We start from the raw sequence: 24,320 nt of genomic DNA, 5'->3' as shown, positions 1-24,320 counted from the left end.
AAGAAGAGCGATTCTGCTAGAACATTTCTCATTTCTCAAAACTAAAGGTTTTGTTCCTTTTCTAACATGAGCGCTGAAGCCACTGTCCTACATGTTAGGGTCCCCTCCTCACTTTTAACTGTGAGCATTGATTCCACAAGTCCAGGCCAGCTCTGAGAGGACAAGAACGATATGAAGGAACTTTTCAAATCCTTCAAGGTCAAGTGTAGCCCTCTGTCATGGGAAGGGCGGGATGCTCACTCCAGCCAATTGCAAACTGTGTCTCTTCTATAACTAAAGTAACTGGAGGATGGACATTGAGTGGACTCAGAAGGAAAACGAAATTTTACCTTTTCGGGTCTATGATCTTGTACAGTTTTCCACTGTGCGTCTGGGTCATGCTCTTACTGCTTGATAAAATGTACACTTCTCCTGTTGAAAAGAGAAACGACAGAGTGGATTCAGAGCATCCATCACAGCCAAGTAGGAAGACCCTGTGCTTACAGGCTGTGACAACACCTTCCAAGTCCTCCTTTGCGCATACCTTGAGTCACCTCTTCCCTGTCCCCAGACTGTTCCTGTTCAGGAGGACATTGCTCCTCACCTGGGTCATAGTCAACAGCCTCCTCCCTGGGATCCTGGTCTCTGCCTTTGTTCTATAGGCTTATTCTTACCCAGTGATTCAAGAGTGAAATGGCGTAAGTTAAGTCAAGTGGAATTTTCCTGCCTTCTCATGAAGCTGCCTGGATAAGCCCCTCCCTTCATTCCTCCTTCCTGCCCTGCCCCGCCCCGCCCCGCTCCACACCACTCTCTTCCCGTCCCTTCTATCTACTTCCTCTCCTTCTCTCTCTTTTCTTGTGATGCCTAGAAGCAAACTCAGAGCCTCGAGTGTTCTAGCCAAGCACTCTACCTCCGATGCCCACCCATACCCCTAGTTATTCTCAAAATTAGAGTCTGCCAATGACATTTAAATTTTTCTACAGAGCATATGAACAAGAGATGAATATCTTTCTGATTCTCTTGGGTGGGGTAGAAGCACATCAAAGAGAAAAAACTCAGATATAAAATGTTTTCACTGTGGATGTTGGGTGGCAGTGGGGCACACCTTTGATCCCAGCACTCTGGAGGCAGAGATAGGTGAATCTCTGTGAGTTTGAGGCCATCCTAGTCTACAGAGCTAGTTTGAGGACAGCCAAGGATACACAGAGAAACCCCATCTAGGGATGGGGATGCTTTCACTCTGTAACAAGAGCGGACAAATCTCTTTCCTAATTATTATATCTCCATGTTTCTGAAGTACTTCCTACACATTTTGGGGAGAGTTGCCTGAGTCCCTTATTAGCCTAAGTGAATGGCATGTAACTATTTCTGTTGATTTCCCCCATTTAATGTACAAAGAAAAGCAGCCTGGACTTTCATTATAGGGAGAATATTCTGACTTAGGAAAGAAACATTCTTTTCTTTTATGCCTTAAAACTCATTTCTGAGGCTGAAGGATCATAGTCCTCATGGTTTGTTAGGGTGTAGTTAAGTAAAATACCACAAAAGCTACACTCTGTAATTTAAAAACAGTGCAGAGTACACAGTTTCACTTTCCAATTAATCATATTCCAATTCCAACTCCCTTCTGCTCATTAGGCTCCATATGTATTTTTTTTTCCAATGGAGGAAAGTTTTATTTTAGCTCCTGGTTTTAGGGATTGCAATATGTGTTAGCCTGTCTCTGTTACTTGGGAGACATCACCACAGGAGTGTATGGCAAAGAACACCTCTTGCCCTCACAGCAGCCAGGGAGCAAAGACACAGAGAAAACAAGGTTCTACCTCTCCCTTCAAGAACACCAGTCGGGGGGCTGGAGAGGAGGCTCCGAGGTGAAGGGCACTTGTGCTCTTGTAGAGTACCTAGATTCAATTCCCAGCACCCACATGGCAGCTCATGACCACTTATAACTCTAGTCCCAGAGTATCTGACACCTTCCTCTGACCTCCTCAGGCACTGAGTATGTACATGGTATACACACATACATGCAGGCAAAACACCAGACATATGAAATAATAAACTAATCTAAAAAATGCCTTTTAAAGAGCACCAGTTTCCTCTCAGTGAGGCTCACCTGCTCCAGGTAGCGCCCCCTCCCAATAGCACCACAACAAGGTGATGAGGCCTTCAACACACATAGGCTCCGGACATTGAGAAACAGGCCAAAAAATATTGTTGCACTGATGGTCAGTAAGATAATTTCTGTTCTATTGGCAAGGATTGCTAGCCCTCAGATTGTTTTGCACCAATTTTATTCTCCAATGGGCAAAATAAATAAGTAAACAACAAAGAGAATAAATTAGGTTCAGATTCCACCCTTCTAAAATATATTAAAGGAGCATGGGCAAGTGGGACAGTTTTTACACAGAAAACAAAAGGACAATCATAGTACATAGTAAAAAATAACAGTATGAAAAGGTTCTCCATTTGGGACTTAATTTTTTCTTGTTTCTGCCTGTTTTTTTCTGCATTATTACTTTAATATTTCCAAAATATAAACCAGGTGTAAAGATCCTTGGGGATGGTTTCTGAGAAAGAAAACCTAACTGTACCATCTTCAGATTCTATGGAGGTCACCTTTGCTGTGGGTACATTTCCAACAAATGGGAGAAGAGACTGTTATTCTATAGGGCAGAACAAAGTTTTCCAAGCAATGAGTGAAATTAGAACTTAATGGGGTAATAAATATGGTACCTAATTCATCTTCTCCAAATCCCAAGATATGGCCTGTAAAGTAGCCTCGACAGGAACCACTGCTACCCAGACAGAGTGGCTTTTCTTGCCACTGCTTGGTCACTGGACTTTGCTGGAGGGTTAAGAAATTCCTGTAACAAAACACACCACAGACCTACAGTGAATACACCTTGGCTTACTGGGCACTCTAAAATGTTTTAAAATAGAAATCGCAATAAGGAACTGTCACACAGAAGACATCACTTCTCGAGGGAAAAGGAATGTGCTCTGTCCTGTATGAGAGCACTGAAAAGGCCAGATGAGGATAAAGGACATAAAGGTAAGATGGGGTCTGGAGAGGGCTCTGAAAAATCCAAGAGAGAGAAAGCCCCTCCTCTCCTCCACCCAGGAGAGGGTACTTCCCAGGCAGGCAGGTCTCAGCTGCAAACTGTGCTAAAACTGTGAGATGGGTGGGTGGAGCATAGGGTAGGTACAGTCAGTCCCTGATCTCTTGCAGAACCCAGACATGAGTGCCAGCAGCATGGGTTTCATCAGCTCCTTCTAATTACCCACCATGAGACCTTGAAAATGTAGGCTAAGTTTTTATTTTGTATAGCTATTTATGTAGATGGATTACACTCTGCTGCACACAGTCCTGAGAGTTTGGCACTACCAAAATTCTTAGTCTTCTGGGGGTAATTCTAAAACAGCTTTTACAACTCCTGTAAAACACATTTTGGAATGAGGTTGAGGATAAAGGGAACAGTTGAAATAAACGCAAAGACTTCTTTGCCTTTAAACATCATCCCATGGAGGTGACGGTGACTGCTGAAGACTCTTTTTAGAGGGTCTCTTCAGATGTGGTGTAACACAAGGAAGTAATAACATTTGCGTGCCCAAGGTATGACTTGCGGGGGACATCCACTTGAATAGTTTTTGGTAGTATGTCAACCAATACAAGAAACTGGCATTGGGAAACATACCCATTACGATCTCCAAACACATAGCTTCCATACAATCTTTCAGACTGGCACCCTCTGTAAATGAACCCGCCAACCAAAGGACCATTACTGAATGGCTTGAATTCTAAAAGTGACGACTCACTCTCTGAAAAAAACAAAACAAAACAAAACAAAACAAAACAACAACAAAAAACCAAACATTAGAGCAAATAAATCATTTTCAGAAGCTAAAGTGATACAGACCAGTTAATGAGTGTTACAATAATTTAATTCCAAGCTGTGTTTCAAAAGGCAAGACATGGATCCTTTTCAGACATACTGATGAGAATAATGAAACTCACTTTAAATAGCACCAAAATATAAGTTTAAGGAAATGAAGATGCCCATCAGGAGCTTGCTATTGTTATCCATCAGGATACACCAAGATTCCAACACAATTTAAATCCAGCTGTTTTGAAATCATTGTTATTTACTATAAAGCCAAAATACTTCAAAACTTGAGTTTTGAACAATCTGTAAAAATGGTTCTACTTACGTTTAGCAAATCAAACAGACCTATCAAATCATTTAGCATGTTTAAAAAGTTTTGAAAGTTCACACTCTAATGAAAAATAAAAGGTCTTTAAGCCCACATTTACTTATTCTTAGAAACACTCACTCAGTTGCGTAATATCTCAGCTTAAGGCACAGTAATGGTTTTGTTTATAGAGTTTTAAGGTTAACAAACTGGAGTTCCTTTGAATTACATGTGGCAAATCACCTGAGGATTATTTCTCATGCATTTAATGTCAAATAAGTCACAGTCAACAGACGGTACCTTATGTAAGCACTTTTGTGGTAACACAGTCATTTTAAAGGCCCTACTCTTCTCACATGATCACGATAAAGCAAAGCTTGGAAAAGTCAAGTTTTAAATACCCCAAACCTGGACAGAAGGTGTGATTGAATGACTAAGGTTGAATACTGGGGTTAGGCTGCTGCAGTTCAAATCTATCCTTTGCTGTTCAATTTTGTTTGACAATTGACCTTTCTGTACCTCAGTGTTCCCTTCTGCACAATGTGGCCAATTACAGTGGTTCTGTGAGTGTGTTCACAGTGGGAGCCGCGTGCGCAACGGATGTGTTTGAAAATACGCAAATATAAGGCTGTTAATACTTTAACTGGTTTTGTCTGGAAGTTAATGTGATTAGTAAAGTTTAGTTTAATCTGATATAGCCAAAATCCATTGAATTAGTGGTCTGTTAGATTGTTTTTCCCCAAACAAAATTATTCTTTGGTATGGCTTTTTATGCACGCACACATACACACAGAGGAAGAGAGGGAGGGAGAGAGAGAGAGAAATATCTAGAAAAAAAGCAAAGTAAAACAACCGACTACTGCACGAACTAACACAGCTGCCCATTCTTAGTGCTAAAATAGCTCTGTTGAATGTTGAATGAGTAAGTAGAAGGAGCAATCAATTTAATAATCTCAATCTACTGCGCTCCCTAAGTCATAATAATGCTTAATATATTATGGCCTTCAGAAGGAGTATGCACTAGAGCATTGAAAATAACTGAGTGTTTTGGACTTCATTATCCAACTTTATGTTTTTAAGTTCTCTGTAAATACTCAGTAATCATGTTATTAAAAATAATGTTTAAACATTTTATTCCCATGACTTGTTTTTACAAGTCAATTACTTTGTTTTCTCTAAAAGAAACCCATTTTAAAATTATTTTTATTAGAAACATTATTTTCCTAATTGCTGAGACTTACATGTCGAGTGTTCAGCCGTTTCTTACCTTTAAGCTTATTTCTCTGCATGTAATATGTTAAGACAAGTTCCCCCGTATAAGAGTGAGTAAAGAGAAGTTCCTTACTTTGAGTCTCAGATGAGCAAAATACAAGCCACCGACTTCTGAGACCATTAAACTATTTGAACACAGGGAACCATGCAATCCCTGGGAAAGGCAATTAAGCAAAGGAATCCTCAGGGCTTGGAGGAGTCCTTGAACCTTTAAAAATGGAGCAATTTACTCACTGGCCTGACAAAGGCCACTGTTTTTATGCCTTTTCAAAGCTCATTATGCAAACTTCCTTTTTCTCCAATTAATATACTAAAACCAATCTTCACCTAAACCATGCACCATAGGCTTGACTCACCATAATCTTTCCCTTTTATTATCTGTAGAATTCTGGCCGATGATCTGTTTTTCCCATTGGAATCTGAGCAAAGTATTGTTAAATTGATGTTTATATCAGTGGGATGTCGATCCACGGCACATCTACACAATAAAGGAGACAAATACTCATTAATTCCTGCCAAGGTCTCTTCCTGACATAGAAAGGAATGCTCTGTGGGCTGGCGAGAATCCTGTGAGCAATTTAGTTCCGATGTTCTTGAACCAACTGAAGGAAACATCTGATGTTTGTTTACCCTGCTGAAGCTAATGACCTCGGGAGTGTGTTTCTTAATTTTTCTGGCTATCTTTCTTCTAATGAATGTTCTCATCATCTTAAAAACCTTTGTTTAGCCTATCGGTAAGGATTACCTCATGCATAACACATTGGCAGAGTTTGGAAATATGAATCAGTGCTACCGTCAACTCAACGTATGTAATGTATTAGCCTCAGAACCGGTGTGGTGTTTCCTGCACGGAATGCTAACTTACAAAATAGTACATACATTTATCTTCTGTGTGTGTGTATATTGTGTGGAGGTCAGAGGACAATCTGTGGAAGTTGGCTTTCTTCTTTCTCTTCTGTTTCGAGGATTGAACTCAGATGTTATGTTTGGTGGCAAATGCCTTTACCCACTGAGCCATCTTACCAGTGCCTGAATGGTTACATTCTAATTCTCAGGGAACTATAGCAAAATAAAACATGTGTTCCGGTCCAGGGACTGAAACACAGCAGACCCGTGCACGTGTGGAGGGTGGAGGTCTTTTACCTCCACTCTGTCTTCATGTCCTCCATACCTAATGTGGAGACCAGAATATCCCCGTGGTTCGAACCACTGGTGGAGCTCCACAGGGGTCAAGGGTCACTGCATTCCTCTTACCTGGTCTAGGTCTAAGAGGCCACAGTATTCCCAGCATGCTTAAGTGAATAAGAGGTGAGGCGGGGTACCATTCTGTGATTTATGGTTCTTAGCAATCTCCTTGACCTTGACCCTAATGACAGTAGTGTTGCCCTGCTCTTAGCCCCTCTCATCCCAATTGTGAAATCCAAAAATGTCTCTAGACATTGTCAAATGTCCCCTGGAGGCAAAAACATCCCATTGAGAATTGCTGTTTGGGTGAACAAAATACACTGACTACTTATAAATCAAACCACTTGACTTTAAATAAATGACAACAGTTAAAAAATGGAGAGGAGGGGCTTCAGAGATGGAGAGCCATTTAGCAATTATTAAAATAAAACAGAACAACCACTGGGGGCTCCAACCAGCCCACTCCTGATAAAGAAGCAGGAGCTGGGACCGTTCTACAGGCAAAACCCCACTGTCCTAACAGTGATTCCCACGGCACACTGTCGGGCAGGCATGGAGATGCAGGCATGTTATGACTTCATGAGGAACTTTAGTCCCTGCAGGTGAAAGGATTTCTTCTAGTACTTCTTTCTGAAGATGGAGAATTTATGACAAAAAGAAGTTTGACTTGTTTCCAGTAAGAAGCATCTCATGTGTTGAAGCAGAGGCCAGCTTTCCCTGAGGTGAGCTGCTGGGGGCTGTGAGTTCCACTCCATTCCCTGACCTTCATCCAGATGTGAACTAGTCAGGTGAGACTAGGATGGTGGGTACCTGTCTCCACCCATTTGTCTAAAAGCTGCACAGAGCGGGCAGCACCCACAGTGGCTGCCACTGTCAATCAGGGACTCTTGGTAACTGATGTGCCAACTCTGACTCCTTAGTTGTTGATTGGGGACGATGATAATGGGGGGCAGTTTACTATGTTAATGTGGGCACAGGGCTGACCACTGCTCCTTGAACCTGTGGTCACATTACTGTGAACCTCTTCCTTATTCTTGAAATTAAAAAAGATGTTGGACTGGGGAAATGAGCCAGTGGGTAAGAATACACGCTGTGCAGGCAGGAGGACCTGAGTTTGATTCCCCATCACCCTCGTGAAAGTCAGACACAAGTCAGGTGTGTGTGGGGGGGTATTAGAAAAGACAGAGCTGCTGACCAGCCAGCCTCACTGAAATATCGGGCCTCAGGTTCAGTAACATATCTGTCTTTAAAAATAAAGGACAGGAAGAAGGCAGATGGTAGAGGAAGACATCCTCCTGGGCTCTACCCTCTACATGTGTAAGTGTGGGTGTGCATACATATCACACACACACACATAAACAAGTTAAAAAGGTGCTGTACGAGCAGCTACCTCAGAGCACTACCAAGAGGAGTACCTAGTCTAGCTCCCTGCAGCAAGGTGCTTAATGATGGTCAGCTTTACTTTTAGCCAATAATGGTTTTAGTTTCTTTTTTTCTCTCTGAGACCTTTCTCTGTCTGAGATTCTCCGTGAGGTGAGCAGAATCCACAGGCGTTTTCTTTAGCCTTCGGCTGCCAGAGGAAGCAGTGCTCCAGGCACAGGCATCTTGCCATGCGTAGGGTCTGGAAAGCACCTCATCCTGTGTTTTCACACTGAGGCTTGGACCCCCAGGAAGGTTGCAAGAATGCTCTGGTGGGAGGATGGTGACTCAGGCCCCTTCACTTCAAAGTGCTGCTTTGTGGTGTCTGTGCGTTCTGAGCTATAGGAATGGAATGTGACAGTTTCCTCCACATCCTGACCCCACCTTAAGTATTCCCTGCTGAACAGATTTTAAGATCTGTGGGGATTGCCAGAAAGGAAATGAACTGTGGATTTGGGCTTTGATGGAGGGAAGATGAAGGGCACGAGGGATTATAAAAATAAAAAGTTTGAGAAATATTCACCTTGCACATAGTGAACACTTAATAAACATTAAATAGCAATAATAACTAAGCTAGTAAATGAATGAATGTGGCCACATACCCCTTAGTCTGAATGATAGACCAGACTGGAAGGGATTTTCATCAGAGAATTTCTGTTACAGTTCATAGAATTTTTAAAGTATGCCTGAAACCCTGCATTCTACAGACTTCTGAGTTTTCTGTTCTTTATGGTTCATTATAGTATAAGCAGAAAACTGCCAACATGGATTCCTTTAGTATTTCTAAGTTTTTAAAGCATAAAATACATTAACATTTACCTCAATTCCTTGCAAATTAACACTACACCATCTAGTATGAAGTGAAACCATGGCAGTAGGAACTGCCCCAGTGTGAGGCATGAGGCACCACTCTGTACTTTATCTGTGGTTCTTTATATAGTCCTGACAGAGCCCTTAGAGCACGCTCATTACCGCTCCTGTTTAACACGGGTGGTATTGTCTGAATATACCCTGCAAAGCTCATATCCCAGCATCCTGTCCCCGCTGCAGCCAGCGGGGCAGATGGGACCCTTAGGGGCTGATTGCATCACGAGAACACTGCTCTCACCAGCAGATTGATGCTAGGATCGGGAGAGAGGGGCTGGTTATCCTAGGAGTGATGAGTTTGGTAACTTTTCTGTCTCTCTCCCTCTCTTTTGCTCTCATCTTCCACCATGAGATGAGGAAGCATGAGGCTCCCAGCAGATGCTGAGCAAGTGCTGGCACATGGCCTCGGATTGCCCAGCATCCAGAACTGTGAGCCCCAAACCATCTATTGTAATGAATTACCCAGTATGTGGCTTCCTGTTAAAGCAGTATAAAACAGACTAAGCCAACAGGAAAATAAAATTTAGAGGTGTTTAAAGGAAGAAAGCCAATGACCTCCAATAGTAGTCCCCCAACCTTCTCTAAGAACTTGTGTTTTCCTTGTCTAACCTTTTTTTTAACCTTCGTCACAGAGGAGTGCTGGGAAGTGGGCTAGAGACTTACTCAGTTAGTAGTCCACTACGATTGTAGAAGTACAGAGGGGAACACCCCTTGCTACGTGGTGGCCAAACATCCCATTGCTCTTCCTAGATCTCAAATTCTGTCTTTTGTGTGTGTGTGTGTGTGTGTGTGTGTGTGTGTGTGTGTGTGTGTGTGAAAGTTGGGACGAGATAGGCAGATGTCCTCACCTGCCTGGATCATGGAGCCCATGGGCAAACACTTCTGGGGGCTGGTTGGTGCTGTTGAAGTGGGGGTTGCTCCGTGGTATGGAATAAGGCACATTGCACATGTCGGTGTCCACATCTAGCCTCAGCACAGAGCCTGTGAAATCACTGAGAAATTGGAGGGGAGTGAGTACTTCATATCCGGCTTGTGTGTTCCACTTGCATACATGGGGTAAAGCTGCCTTAAGGAAAGAAACTGTCCCCTCTTTTGACACAGAATTACTTGAGTTCCATATTCCATATGGCAAGGAGTGAGACCGGGGGGAGTTTGGGTGCAGATGGAGGGTGGCCAAGGATGTGGCATGGTTTGCTCCTTGCTTTGTAAACAATCTGTCCTCTTCCATTTTTGCCAGTCTTGTGTTTTATGTCCCCAAGACATCAGAGGGTGGAGCAGCAGCATGGATGTATGGGGGTCAGGGAGAGTCTACTACCCAGCTGCTGGGCCCAGAGGAAGAGGTGCCCTCCCCAATGCTGTGTCATGGGGCAGCATCTGAAGCAATAACTCTTTTAGGGACAAAGCAAAGCAACCCTTCAGCATAAGATAACCACGTGTTTAATCATCAGCTCTGGTTTCCAGTTGCTGGTTCAGCCCGCATTGCTGGTTCAGACTGCGTGTCCAGCCACTGAAAGCATGTTAATGTTAAAGAGTACTTGTTGGTAAGCAGCCTGTTACCTTAACCCATCCATCTCCTCCATGTCATCCAGCGTGATCATACCATCCCCGAGGATGATGTACAAAAATCCATCAGGACCAAAGAGCAGCTGCCCTCCAAGATGCTTTCGGTGGAGCTCGGCAACTTCCAGAAACACCCTGGCTGTTCTCACGTCAACTTGATGGGGATTTTTCCTGCAAGATGGAGGGGAAAAGCACCATGAGTTTTCAGGCATAATGTGAATCCACTGGGGAGGAATCAGTATACAGAAAGAACCGCATTTGAAACAGAGCTAATCAGAATTACTGGAAAATTACATTAATCTCTACATTTAAGGAATGTCATTGAAGTTAAAAATTATTGAGGAAAAGTGCCAAAGATTATTTTCCCTTACACACACACACACACACACACACACACACACACACACACACACACACAGATGCATACACATACACATGTTTTAAGCCATGAGAAGATTCTGCTTTAATTACTACCAATTTATGGCGATCATTTCTAAATAGTTTGTGAAGAGATGAAGAAGAGAAAACATCATGGCAGAGTTTGTAGACTTCCATGAACGTTAGTTAGTGATACCTGGACACTGTGTATTCCACAACCCTAAGAATGTGGTCATGAGGCCCGATAGCCCACCGCTCTTGGTTGGTGGTATAAGACACATACAGCTTTCCATTTTTCTTGTAATTGGGATGGAATGCAAGGCTTAGCAGGCCCCTTTCATCTCCTCCCTGCAGTCAAATGAAAAACACAAAGAATTGTGAGGTTAATTATGTTCTTTATTGTGTTTCAACTGGAACCCCGAAAAGAGTCTCTTTATTTCTTCTGGGTAATCTTTGCCCAACTCTTTTCTTTTCTCCATTGCCTATTGCACAGAAAAGGATTATAAAACGTTTCTCTATGTAGCTCTCTTTAAAGGTCAGAACAAGACAACTGTCTGTGCAGTTATCTGTGCACAAGACTCTTATGCCACTTTGGTCAAGAGATTTGTGCATGTCATCTTGGGGAGCTGGGGAGAGCAGTTTAAGTGCTACGAGGAATTCTTTCCTGGGTTACAAGGTTGTTTGCAGTGCACAGGAGACAAATAAAAACAGTTCACAGTCAACGCTCACTTCTAATCCAGTTCACCCAAGTCTAAAACGTAGTGCTGCCTGCCCGCTCCCACTGTCTTGGCAATATGTTTAGAAAGCAGTTAAATTGCTTGTGTAATGTATAAACCTTTGTTTCACCCGGAGGCATCGACATCAGTTGTCACAGCGATGGTGGTCTGTACATCACAGCTAGGTAACAGCAGCCTAGGCTGTCTACACAGAGAGGAGGCATTTTTACATGCACCCTAACTCTGCAGAGAATAGGCGCATGAAGAGATGAGAGGAGAGCAAAAGGAAGGACCAGAGTGGGGGTGGGAGAAACATGAGAAAGAAAGGGGCCGCTCGGAAATAAAATAAAGATCTCAGACAGCTCTCCTTTGTTAGTGTATGAACGTCAAGGACTGTATACATTAGACATGCCAAATGCTAAAGCAATTAAAACATCATCATGTTCGGAAATAGAAAGGCATTTTATCTTCATTTTCTGCTAATTCAGCTTGTGGAAATCCGATATGGTCTTAGCATTTGCTGTATCCCACGGGTAGTCTAGGAGTGTCCGTCCTGGAATGAAAGCATCTCAGATGACGTAGATCAGAACACATTCCGTATTCTAGGAAATGAGTGAACATTTTCTCTGCAGTCTGGTGAGTTATCCACAGCAGTGACATCCTATGACAGAAACTGAAGTCTACAGTTGCTCATCCCTATTTAAGTCTTTAGCATCACATCTGCTTTGACAAAATACGATGAATACTTAACTTCTGGAGTGTTAAATGGGGAAAAATATCAGTAATATAAAACTTCTTTGCAGGGTCATGGTCAGTAATGGTCGACTGTCATATTGAGTCCCACTCAACAGTGTCTGTCACCAGCACAGAACGGTTCTGGGTGCAATTTGTATGATACATCAATCTGAGAGCATAAAATTTTAGGCATAAAAGTTCCTTTTTAATCAGTCTTGCTTGATTTGTTTCATGGCTCAGAAATAAATGTGCTTGACTCTAGAGCATCCAAAGTAGAAATATTCAGATGTTGAGTGCTGCATAAATGATGCACTGGCTAGAAATAACCGGGAACTACTGAATCATTTATTCAAGTGTTAACCTTTTTGCACACCGCCATGTGCCTGATTTTAAGTTTAATCATTAGAGTCAGATGCTAATGACAATGATTTATGAATGCGCCCCTGTTTTGTGATGATGGTTTTAATACAGCCTCGATGCTGGTGTTCCACTTCTCACATCATCAGGAGATAAATATCGCTTGGCTGTCTTAGAGAACTCCAGAAGCTGAGATGATGTATAACTCAGATCTGAATGGAGAGTGTTTGCACATTTAAACCACTTTGACAGATTGCATGAGGAAGCCTACAGGTGGGATTTTGCCTGTGATTAATTTTCCTCTCCAATATACTTCTAGCTAAAACTGTGGGACAGGTTAAGTGCCGCCTGCCTGCTTCATAAGGGCTTGTGGTCACTGTAGGAAGCTTTGGTTGAAAGCAGTTCTCTGTAGCTGCTCATCAAATAGAAATACAGCCTGAGGAGGAGAGAAACATGGTTTAAACTGAGCTGGTTGCTTTTCAGGAATTAGGGATTTAAAAAGAATGGTCATTAATAGACAAATGGAAAAGAGCCACAAATAAATCCACAAGTGGGAGTGGGCTTTTGTTCACTTTAGAAACACATGGCTTGACACCCGTGAATCCAGGAGCATCACAGACATTTAGTAAAGTGCCAAATTTAGAAAAGAAATGAGTTGTGAATGAGAAGAAAATAGATAGTATATATTTTTTAAAAAGTCAAAATTCCAACATTTTTCAGGTTACACAATTGACATTTGATTAATTTAGGATATAGGATCTGCTCTTTTCAAAGAACCTTCTGGTATAAAGTTGTGTTCTGATTGGTTTAAAACTTGACTACTAAAGTCATTTCTGAGAAAAAAATTTCATAACTATACTGGTGAGAAAATTTCATGTGCTGTATAAATCTCATGGCTGTCTCTAATGATAGCCAAAACTCAAGTGTTGGGAAGTTCTGGTAACTCCTACCAAACCAGGAGACTGAAATATTGATAGGCAGTTCACCTGAATTAGCTTTCACTGTGATGTTATCTATTTAATTAAAATAAGTTATGATCAAATAATGATTGAACTCTCAAATGAAAACCTGCCTTTGAGGTCTGGCTCAGTTTTCAAGGTCTACATGAAGAAACATGTCGACTGCCACTGAAAGTTGACTTTATAGCAGAGTTAGAGACCTTTTCAGTGACGCCGTCAGATATTTAAAGCCTCAGGTCCCCTTACATGGCTCTAGCTTTAGACAGTAACAGACACTGTCCCAGCATGAGGGACAGCTGAAGACAGCTCCCTAAGACCTCTGTTCCTCCTGTGATCATATGTCCTTTTCACCCTAGCTCTGCTGTGTGCTCACAGCCTCACTCTGTCTCCCCCAGTTCCAAAGCCTCATCTCCCTTACCTCTGGTGCAAACTCTGCTAAGTTGGTTTTAGAGGCTCAGCGGGGAGAATCAACCAGCCCTTATGTCAACCTCACAGAGGTTCCTCCTAACTCCTCTCATCCTTCCCCTCATGATGGATGGCTTTACGGCTCAGGGTTTATGGAATGGAAACTATGAACTCCATCCAGAAATGCTTAGAGGTAGAAACTGATCCTGAGAGCATCTAAGGAGAATGAAGGGTTCAAGATGAGCCGAGTTGACCTGAGCTCACTGAATGGCTCATGGTAGGAAGACTTATAGTTCAGGGAGCTGTGCCATTTACAAAAAGTATGGCTTCTAACACAATGCTTTTCAAATCTGTTAGCCAATGTTCAAAATAGTGATCATCGCCCATGTGAATGGCAGTGATTTCCCCCCCTCAAATCTTCACGTTGAACTTTGGGCTTCATGGTTAGTTACTGGAGGCTACATAGGCAAGTTGTGCTTCAAGTGATGGTGCGCACAACATCATGAGACTCAGAGCAGACGCTAACAGAGCAAGAGACTTCTGACATTGCCAAACAGGATTATCTTCTGCAAAGTTCAAGCTAAAGAAGGAAGGAAGGAAGGAAGGAAGGAAGGAAGGAAGGAAGGAAGGAAGGAAGGAAGGAAGGAAGGAAGGAAGGAAGAAAAAAGTTTACAAGAAAGCCCTCATACATAAGATCATGACAGCGTGTTAGGCTTCAGGTTGGACAAGCTTGCCACTCTGACTAGAGTCTGGCGTCTCCTCTTCTCCTGCCTCAGATTTCCCAATAGTCTGGACAGCTCCACACCAACCACAAGTGGATACTCAAAATAGAATTGTTGAATGATTTGAAAACAATATCCTTAAACTGTTTAAAATCTTGATTGACCCATGTTTCCAGGTACATCAGAAAAGCTTCTCCAGGGACTTTTAAAAAGAAAGGTAACTGTCACTCTGGTCTTGGGAGTAGCCTCACAGGGCCCACAGAATAAGCGACTAGCACCCGCACCAGAGTACTGAAGACTTTAGCAGACCATCTCTTCTCTTGTAATGTTGGGATAAACTTTATGCTTTTGAGCGGAACTAAGTTCTAACAAATTGTGGAAGAGCATTCTTCTTTGAATAATAAGAAATGTCTATTGAAAAAGAGAGGTAAACATAAAATGATTAGAACAGAAAGCCTCTCTCTCTCTCTCTCTCTCTCTCTCTCTCTCTCTCTCTCTCTCTCTCTCTCTCTCTCTCGTTTTTTGAGACAGGGTTTCTCTGTGTAGTTTTGGTGCCTGTCCTGGATCTCGCTCCATAGACCAGGCTGGCCTCGAACTCACAGAGATCCGCCTGGCTCTGCCTCCCGAGAGCTGGGATTAAAGGCGTGCGCCACCACCGCCCATCCCGAGTGCTGGGATTAAAGGCGTGCGCCACCGCCCGGCCATTTTTTTCTCTTTAAGGAAAATTTTGAGGTATTCGTCTTTCATTGTGATGCCATCTAAAGAAAACATTCTCTTTTAAAATTTTTTATACTTATTTATCTTTATTTTATGTGTATGAATGTTTTGTCTGCATGTCTGCATATATGTATGTATGTATGTATGTATGCATATCACCTACATGCCTGGTGCCCTCAGAGGTCAGAAGAAGGCACTGGACCCCCTGGAACTGGACTTACGGATGGATGTGAGCTGTGGGTTCTGGGGACCAAACCCAGGTCCTGTGCAAGAGCAGCACATGCTTTTCTCTGCTGAGCTGTCTCTCTAGCTCCCTCCTTCTACTTTCAATATGGGTTAAACTTAATTTATTCTGAGTTTTTCTTTCTCTTACATTTGCTTCCATCCCCTTTGGGAAATGTTGGCTTGAATATTATCGGAAGGGGCAATATGGAACCAGCTTCCGGTTGGTTGTACATAGTTTTTCTTTAGTGTTCTTTGATACATGACTAACTAACTGACTTCAAGTCCAGACTTACCTCTCCTGGAACCCTTGCTGTCTACTGTAGTCACAGTGTCTAGGGATCAGGACAAGAATATCTTTGCGGCAGGTTATCATGCCTACTGCATGGACATTTAGTTTTTAAAAAGGCTACTACAGACAGGGGTGGTTGAACATGCCTGTAATCCTAGCACTTAGGAGATGGAGGCAGGAGGACCAGGGATTCAAGGCTAGTGTCTGTTACATAATGAGTCTGAGACTGGCTTGGGTCACCTGTGTCTCTGTTTCTAAACAAAACAAAACAAAACAAAAACAAGAAAAGGAATCCCAAGCACATAAGACTTAGCCTTCTTGAGTAACATGAACCTATGGTACTGAGCAGTGAAGAAGCATTAAACAGTCCTATAATCAAGAAATTATTGCTGCATTGATGATTAGAAATTAACATTAGTTGAGCAGATGTTTATTGAGTACCTACTAGGTGTCAGGTTTTGCTTGGCAGTAAGGATAAGGACTCCTGGTCCTCAAAGAGCATGGAAGCAGACTGCATTGTAATTTTCAGGTGTCTCATCCCCACAACACTCCTGTGAGATCTGATGTTTTCAGTAGTGAAGCAGTACTCCATCATTAGAAATGGGCCTTTCCGAACAGCAGGAGTTGCAGAGTTCATAAATATTTGGGGTATCCAAAGGTTTGTTTTCTCAGATATTCACAGACTTAGTAACTCCAAGACTTAGTAACAAAAGAAAAGAACTTGCCTTCTGAGCAGCTAAATTACTTGAAGAATTAGGTAAGTTTCTACAGACAGTAAGACCATTTTCTTACATGACGCCAGGGCATAGGTAGGAGAGACAGCCTTGGGTAAAACTGTTGTTCCCTTAATGCCAAAGGAATCTCTGAGAATTAACAGAAGAATAGAATAGTGGCACTTTTGACTGTCTGTAAGACCCATTCTTGTACTATCATGCTGACTGTTTCATTTCCTGTATCAGGAATCACTCACTTGTCGATGCTTTGCTGGTACACAGAATGAAAGGAAAAGGAAGACTTGGCAACCAGTGTGGCTTCTTCTTGTCTGGAACTTTCTGCTATCCAGAAATGAGAAAACAAGTGATTTTTTAAAAAAAATCATATTTATTTGTTTATTTTTGGAATTGTTTTTCCAAACATGCCAGATTATAGTTTCACAAAGCTCATGGTTGAAACCAAGACACATTTGTGATCTTGGTCTGTACATGAAGATTCAACATGGGTCTCAAGAGTTAAAGAGATTGTCAGCAGAACTAGTCTCCAGGGGATAATTTTACCCCTCTTTCCAATTTTAGCACCCTCTTACATTCCTTAGTCTATGCCTCCTTCTCTCCATCTTCAAAGCAAGCAATGTCAGGTAGAATCCTCACTCATCAGTCCCATCCTCCCAGTCTCCCTTTCTGCCTTCAGAGTACCAAGAGTGGGTCCAGATATCCTGCTCGGGTTAGTCCTCCCCATCTATCTGTAGTTTAGTTCTCTCAGTCCCTCTGGAACCTAATTTCCATTGATGGCTAAGGTTACAAATCATAAGAATGAAGACATATTTTGGACATATTAAATAAAAATGGTTTAACCTGTCTGACCCTAAGTATTTAAAACTTGATTATTTTTGGCCATGGCCTCTAGCGGTGAAGTGTATCTACAATCACCGACAGGCACAGAAGGGAAATCAATAGCGGCACACCTGTTCATGTAGCTGCCACATAGAAATAATCCTGATGGGCTTCAGAATGAGTGAAAGCAGCCATCAGGAGTGAGGGAGAAAGAGAAGACAGTTTTACAAAAAGTGGGCAAGTGAAATTTGTGTGTATCTATTAGTCAAGAGCAGAACTCCTGTGCAAACTGCGTGGGTCTTCATGGTGCAGGAGACACTACTGACCATGGAAACGCCTACCTGTTGGGAAATCTTCGCATATTAAGCACAGAAAACTGTGTTCTATACTATTTTTCTTTGTTTGCAATTTTGAAATATGCTGTAGGGTACATTTTTTTTAATACCCTCTGGAAAATGTCAGAAGTATGGCCTTTCAACAGTTCAAGTGTAATTTAATCCCTGAAGAAGAGCCAGTCTATAGGGATCTTGAGTGAACTTATGGGAAGGAATATGCACCTAATAAAAAGCACAATTTGTCTTTGTGTCTAGTTCCTGGCCCAGAGCCCCAAAACCTCTTGGAACTTCCTGAGTGACAGGAATGTCATTTTATTTATATAGAGCCCTCTTTCAACAACACCTGAGCTCGTGCTAATGGGCTGACTGTCGGTGGACCCCCAGGCAGGACAGGAGTGGAGCTAGTGGCCAGAGAAGTTAACCATGTGTCCAGAGGACTGAAGCCGTCAGCGCTCCTCATCCCTCATCCCGAGAGAGAGGAGCTGATAACTCAGAGAGGAGCTGATAACTCAGTTCAGTCACCAATGGCTGACAATTTAATCTATTCTGTCTATGTAATGAAATCTCCATTAACAACCCCTGGGCTTTGGAGCTAGTTCAGTGGGCAAACCATTTGCCGAGCAAGTGTGAAGCCCTGAGTTTGAATCTCTGGAGTCCACATAAAGCTGGAGGTGGTCCATGCACTACTGTTGCAGAATAAGAGAGATAGCAGCATTCCCAAATGCTTGCAGGCCAGTGCACAGTAAGAGACCCTGTTTTGAACAAGGTAGAAGGCAGGGACTCACATCTGAAGCTATTCTGTGTCCTCTGCATACACACCCGCCCCCACACATATATCCTCCCTCCCATTATACAGACACAGTTTAAACAATAAAACAAAACCCAAATCCCTCCTAAACAATGGAGACAAGTGAGGGTAGTGCTTCCACGGAAGGCATGGCACATCCACAGAGTCCCTACTTTCTAGAATTTTCATCTTCACGACTCCTACTTGCTCCATAGACGCATGTCTCTATCACATTTCATACTGAAAATTTATAATTACAATACTTTTGTACCTGTGTTTGTGATTTATTTTATGTTAAATTCATACTTGTCAAGTAGAATTAAACTATGTTTATACTTTCATGTCTTTCCCCAGGCTTCTTTGATACAGTACAGGCTCCTGAAAAATGTATTCACTGCACTCCTTACCGTATTTAAGCAGTGGTCATCTGTCGTAGTACTGCTAATATATGTGCCAGAGGAATTTATGTCAGGGAATGGCCTGAACACTAGGGATGTTTGGTTCAACGTATGCCACGTGGTAGTAATTTTGAGACATTCTGAAGTTCAGTTTGCTAAAACATTTCCAAAAGATGAAAGGCTTCAATACAGTTAAGCTATTTGAAACATATATTTGCAATGATAAAGGAACAAAACAATAAGCTTACAAAAGTTAGCTCTTCTCAGAAACAGTGCCACACATTTTTCTGAAGAAAGATTTTAGAAACATCAGTGCCATTTAGGGAAAGTAAAGATCTTACTCTGTGATTTTGGCTAAATAAAAATAAATGAAAGTATAAGGCAAACTAAAAGAACTTCATGGGATTGAGAAGTAAGGGGAAGTGAGAATTGTTTTGTTAAAGACAAGCATTATGGTTCACTAAATTATTCTGTTATGACCTATAGGCTAAGTACATGTTGGTCCTTAGGTTGTGAAGTATTTCTGAATGAGGGAGCAGCTTGGTATTGAACGTGTGTTTAGTCTGCACAAAAGGCTCTGTGTACAATGCATGGGCACACACACACACACACACACACACACACACACACACACACACACACACACACAAACCATTTTTAAGATAACTGTAAAAGGGTGAAATATTGGATAATTGCATTGTTAAACACAACTGAATGTCAGTTATGTAAAATAGGAATTAGAACAATTCTCCCCGAGGCTGGAAACTTCTGGAAGGTGAGCCTCAGCTCCCTGGGAAGACATGTCATGGCAGTAGCCTGTGCTGCTCCGTTACTATGTCCCACAGACTTCGCTTAGGAACTTGTTGAGTGCTAATTTAAACTCCACAGCAATCCCAGGGCTTAGTGCCATTTCACTGGTACTCCTGGTTTTTTGGACAAGGGATTAATGAATTTGTTCAGAATGCATAATTAGAAAGGGCAGTACAGGTCTCATCTCTGATTGGAGTACAAACAATTAAAATGTGTTTCACAGTCTGTGACCAACTATTTCCTAAAGCTAATGAGACATGTGGGGCTAGCTTTCTTTCCTTTTTTTTTTCTCTGTGTAGCTCAGGAACTGAGAGGGTTTGAAACAGTCTGGCTTAGGTTTTATCAGTCCTACAGGGGAAAAATGGTAACCTCTGTATCTTAGTTATTTTAGCTAGTAGGTGGTTAGTTGAACTTAAACAACTCAGCTATTTTTAACTTACACAGTCATGTATGTGTCTAGTTATCTTTTCAAATGTTCTTCTCTCTGGGAAAATAGTAATTTATTTTTTAAACACAGAGATAGAAGAAACAAGTAAGGTATTTACCTGGAGAAAGAATTGTCTGCACAGACAGAATTAAACATGAGAAATATTTATGTAGCTTATTGATTTTTATCATACCAAAAGGATATGAACAATGAACAGAAAGATGCACAAGGCGAATTTAACTGAACTCGTCTCATGTATATTCATCACCCCCTCCTAAGTATTGTTACAATAAAACTAAGTTTCTTTGACACCCCTCCCCACAACGGTCATTTTTTAAATCTTTAACAATGCAGTGCTATATTAATAAAGAAACTATCAGAGAAAAACAAGTACTGACTTGTATCAATTTCTGTGGTATGCTACAAATAATCTTACCAAAGCCAAGTGAGGATCGGCTGTTTGATGCCATGGCTGTTGTGGTGTGATTTGTAGGCAGTCAGTTCTTCAACGCCTGTGGACATCACTGTGGAACATCTCACTGACCTAGACACACTCGCCCTCTGACACACTCGCCCTTCATCATTATCGTGTTCTTTCCGTTATTCCTTCCCGTTTTCAAATCCTAATCCTTCATTATTTCACAAGCACTTTTGTGAAGTAACCAAGGTTTAATATGATTAATTAAACAACCCATTAAGCACAGCAGGGAGGGGGTGGGGAAGAAGTGTGTCTTCCTGATTTTTTTTTTAGATGGAACATTCACATGAAGTAGTTACACCTACTTTCTGAAATGGAATAAGACACCCACAGATTATTTCATAGTAGAATTTGCTTGGTCGTTTTGTGGGGCTAGGGATTCATGTAGAATCTCTTTGGGAATAGTCATCCAAGATTGCTCAGAGACTTGGGAGGATAAAGACTGTGAGCCACTGACCTCCAGAGCAATACTTGAATTGAGCACAGCAGTCAAGGGTGGAAAGGGAGGCTCCATGGCACATTTAGTTGTTCCACAGATAAGATTTTCAGATAGGAGAATGGGATTTTAAAGAAAAGAATGTGAAGCCTTCCATTTCAGTCTTACGAGAAGCTGTGTGCTGTGGGGAAGGAGTCTTGACTTGTTTCCAGCCATCCAAACAACGTCTCAACTTTACAAAATTGTAGGCATGGGAAGATAGATTTCGATTTCTAGTCAGCAAAGGACCCCCACTTTTGAGAAATCCATGTCACTCTTCTCAGGAGATTTAGGTAGTGTGTATTAATGGTAGTTTATTAATGATTTGCAAGCATATACACTGGGCCATTGTAGGAATTTAGTTGAGTTTTAAAAAAAATGTCAGTTAAAAATGGTATATATTCTGAAGTTAAACATAAAGCAATTTATTTAGTAAACAAAGACAATATTTGAAGCAACAAATCAACCCCAACATTGCTGTGATCTCTGGGTGTACTGAAAGTCAATTCCAGTGGTGTCTCCTCCAAATTACAAGTAAGTCCTCCATAAAAGGTGCTTCCAAGATTTGCGATGGAAAAAATACACTATTGATGTGACCTCTGAAAATTACTTTAGAACGATGCTGACTAGTATAACCTATGCTTATTTAAACTCCACACTTACTAAATTTAGATTCAAGTTGGCTATTCAATTATAAACTGAAGAAGACTGTGAGATCCTTCTAGGCAGGGGTACTATCCACTGAAAGGATCCATGTATCAGAATATTAGATCATGTAGCAGAATGAAATGACATTGTTTGTTATGATTGGGCAGGATCAATTTTGCCTTCCCTCGAGGGCTCTCTTTAGGACCATTCTCAAAAGTATTAGCAGTTAAATAAAAGCTGTTAGGTTGAGCCTGTGTGTTGGCTGATGCTTTTAATCCCCGCACTATGGATGTCGAAGCAGGTTAATGAATCTCTGGTTAACAGTGAATTCACGACAGCTAGAGTATGTCGTAAGACCCTGTCGGTTCACACATACTGGGCAAATCTTGTTTATAAACAATTCCCTTGAGATAAAGGGGAAAATTTAGAAAACATATTAACTTCTTCAGACTTCCTTATAATTCTACATATTTGTCATTTGTGTATTTATGTATTGATTATGTATTGATTTATTTAAGACAGAGCTTCACTGTGCACCGCAGAGGGGCTTGTACCTGGCTATGTTGTTCATACTGTTCTTGTGCTCACAACTCTGCTGCCTCAGATTTCTAAGGGCTGTGTGAGTGAACAAGCCCAGGTTCAAGTTCACTTTACCTCATGGATGAAGTATCTTTCTGTTGTCTTAATACTTGAAACTAGTTTCTTTTGAATGACTTAGTCTATAATAAAGACAAACTTTTAATGAACGCATAAGCATCAGGGTTGTACTTTCAGAAGGATGAAAGTCAATTTTATGAGTTACTTGGAATATTCGATTTTTATAGTGAAAACTAATGAAATAAAGCAGAGTTGTAAGGTTTCATTCACTGCTGGAATCTCTGAGGCATTAGGTCTGCCTATTGGGTTTTAAACATTAGACACAGGACTATAAAGTATATTTCCTTCGTAGTTCCATGTGATTTATATCTGTGTAGTTGGAAAAATAATTTTTTTCCTGCCAGAAAAGGAGAGATTTAGGGCTTTTTCAATAAAGACAAAAAGAAAAATCACAATATAAAAGATAAATGCTTCACTCTAGCAAAGGGTATAAAATTGCTTTTAATGAATTTGACTTTTTGGTTTTATAAAGCTTGGGTTTTATGATGTGTGGCTAATACGGTGATTATTCAGCTAAAAGCATTATCTTCACATCGTTGTGTGGGAATCTCAGGCTGGTGCACTTGACCTTCCTAGTCATGTTTCGTGCTCTCTTCCACTGTGGGTTTCCTCCGTGACTCTAAACAAGAGCTCTGACTGACTTCCATGAGCACAAAACTGAGCAATTAAATAAGATTATTGCTTTAAAAGGGAGCCTTGAAGAAAACAACCCTAGCAGTTTAGACCACCAAGGAACACTAATAAATTTAAGGAAATATGAGGTTCCCTTCGTGTGACCTCTCTTGAAAAGTTATATAATAGATTGCTGGAACTTCAAGGTCACATAAAAATTATGGCACTTTAAAAATTATTTTCTGAGTTAGAGTTTGAATGAATATGATTTATGTGTCAATTAAACTTGCAATTTACTAAAGTAGCAAAATCAAATTGTTTGGCTCTTTGATATTATCATGAAGCACCATTTTATAAAATGATCAAAATGCAGAGTTCTAGTGAGAGCAACTTCAGAAGGACCAAGTCATTCATTTTTACATAGTGTCATGTTTACTGGTTTACTGCAAAAACTCAGCTATAATCAATAGTTAGAAAAAATACTTGTGTGCCTCCTATATCCAAGTTGAGCAAATACGTTTGATATTTTATATCTTATGTACTTACATTAATTATTTTTTATGACTTTTCTTTTGAGACACAGTCTCTCTGTGCAGCCCAGGCTAAACCCCTCCTGCTTCAGCTGTGCACACCACCAACCGTGGCTTAGTATTTATGTATTTATACTAATTCTGGGAGAAAGCAATAGTGAATATTTGTGAATAAATATATCTTTAGCATAATTGTGGGAATGATATGTATATTAATTTGGGTAAAGTCTAGATTAAAGACTATAAAATCAGAATAGGATTCATTAAGGGAGGGCTTGATGTTTTCTTCTTCTTCTTCTTCTTCTTCTTCTTCTTCTTCTTCTTCTTCTTCCTCTTCCTCTTCCTCTTCCTCTTCCTCTTCCTCTTCTTCTTCTTCTTCTTCTTCTTCTTCTTCTTCTTCTTCTTCTTCTTCTTAGCATGTGTGTGTGTGTGTGTGTGTGTGTGTGTGTGTGTGTGTGTGTGTGGTGGGGAGAGAGAAAGAGGGAGATATATGGGAGCATAGCATGCCATACCGTCATGTGGAAGTCAGAGGACAGCTTTGTAGAATTGGTTCTATCCTTTCTCATCTTTACATGAGGTCCAGGGATTGAACTCAGGTCACCAGGCTTTTGTAGCAACCTCTTTTACTCCCTGAGCT

General features: G+C 41.2%; 1 protein-coding gene across 2 annotated transcripts in view; it reads right to left on the bottom strand.

Annotated features, from left to right (window-relative positions):
- Hhip (hedgehog interacting protein) overlaps nt 1-24,320 on the bottom strand; it is a 92,445-nt gene that overhangs the window by 21,871 nt on the left and 46,254 nt on the right. Inside the window, exons 5-11 of one of the 2 annotated variants that reach the window (XM_052727436.1) lie at nt 11,048-11,199; nt 10,471-10,644; nt 9,762-9,905; nt 5,799-5,920; nt 3,675-3,798; nt 2,713-2,843; nt 330-411 (exon numbers count right to left, since the gene is read on the bottom strand). In XM_052727436.1, the coding sequence (XP_052583396.1) occupies nt 330-411; nt 2,713-2,843; nt 3,675-3,798; nt 5,799-5,920; nt 9,762-9,905; nt 10,471-10,644; nt 11,048-11,199 (929 nt within the window). The remainder of the gene's footprint in view (nt 1-329; nt 412-2,712; nt 2,844-3,674; nt 3,799-5,798; nt 5,921-9,761; nt 9,906-10,470; nt 10,645-11,047; nt 11,200-24,320) is intronic. The other variant, XM_052727437.1, reaches the window with a different exon arrangement.

The sequence above is a fragment of the Peromyscus californicus genome, unplaced genomic scaffold, assembly GCF_007827085.1.
Source record: "Peromyscus californicus insignis strain IS unplaced genomic scaffold, ASM782708v3 Scaffold_8__1_contigs__length_139910024, whole genome shotgun sequence".
NCBI classification, from domain to species: domain Eukaryota; kingdom Metazoa; phylum Chordata; class Mammalia; order Rodentia; family Cricetidae; genus Peromyscus; species Peromyscus californicus.
Note: the sequence above shows the minus strand (reverse complement) of the source record. Positions and strands in the feature narration are given on the sequence as shown.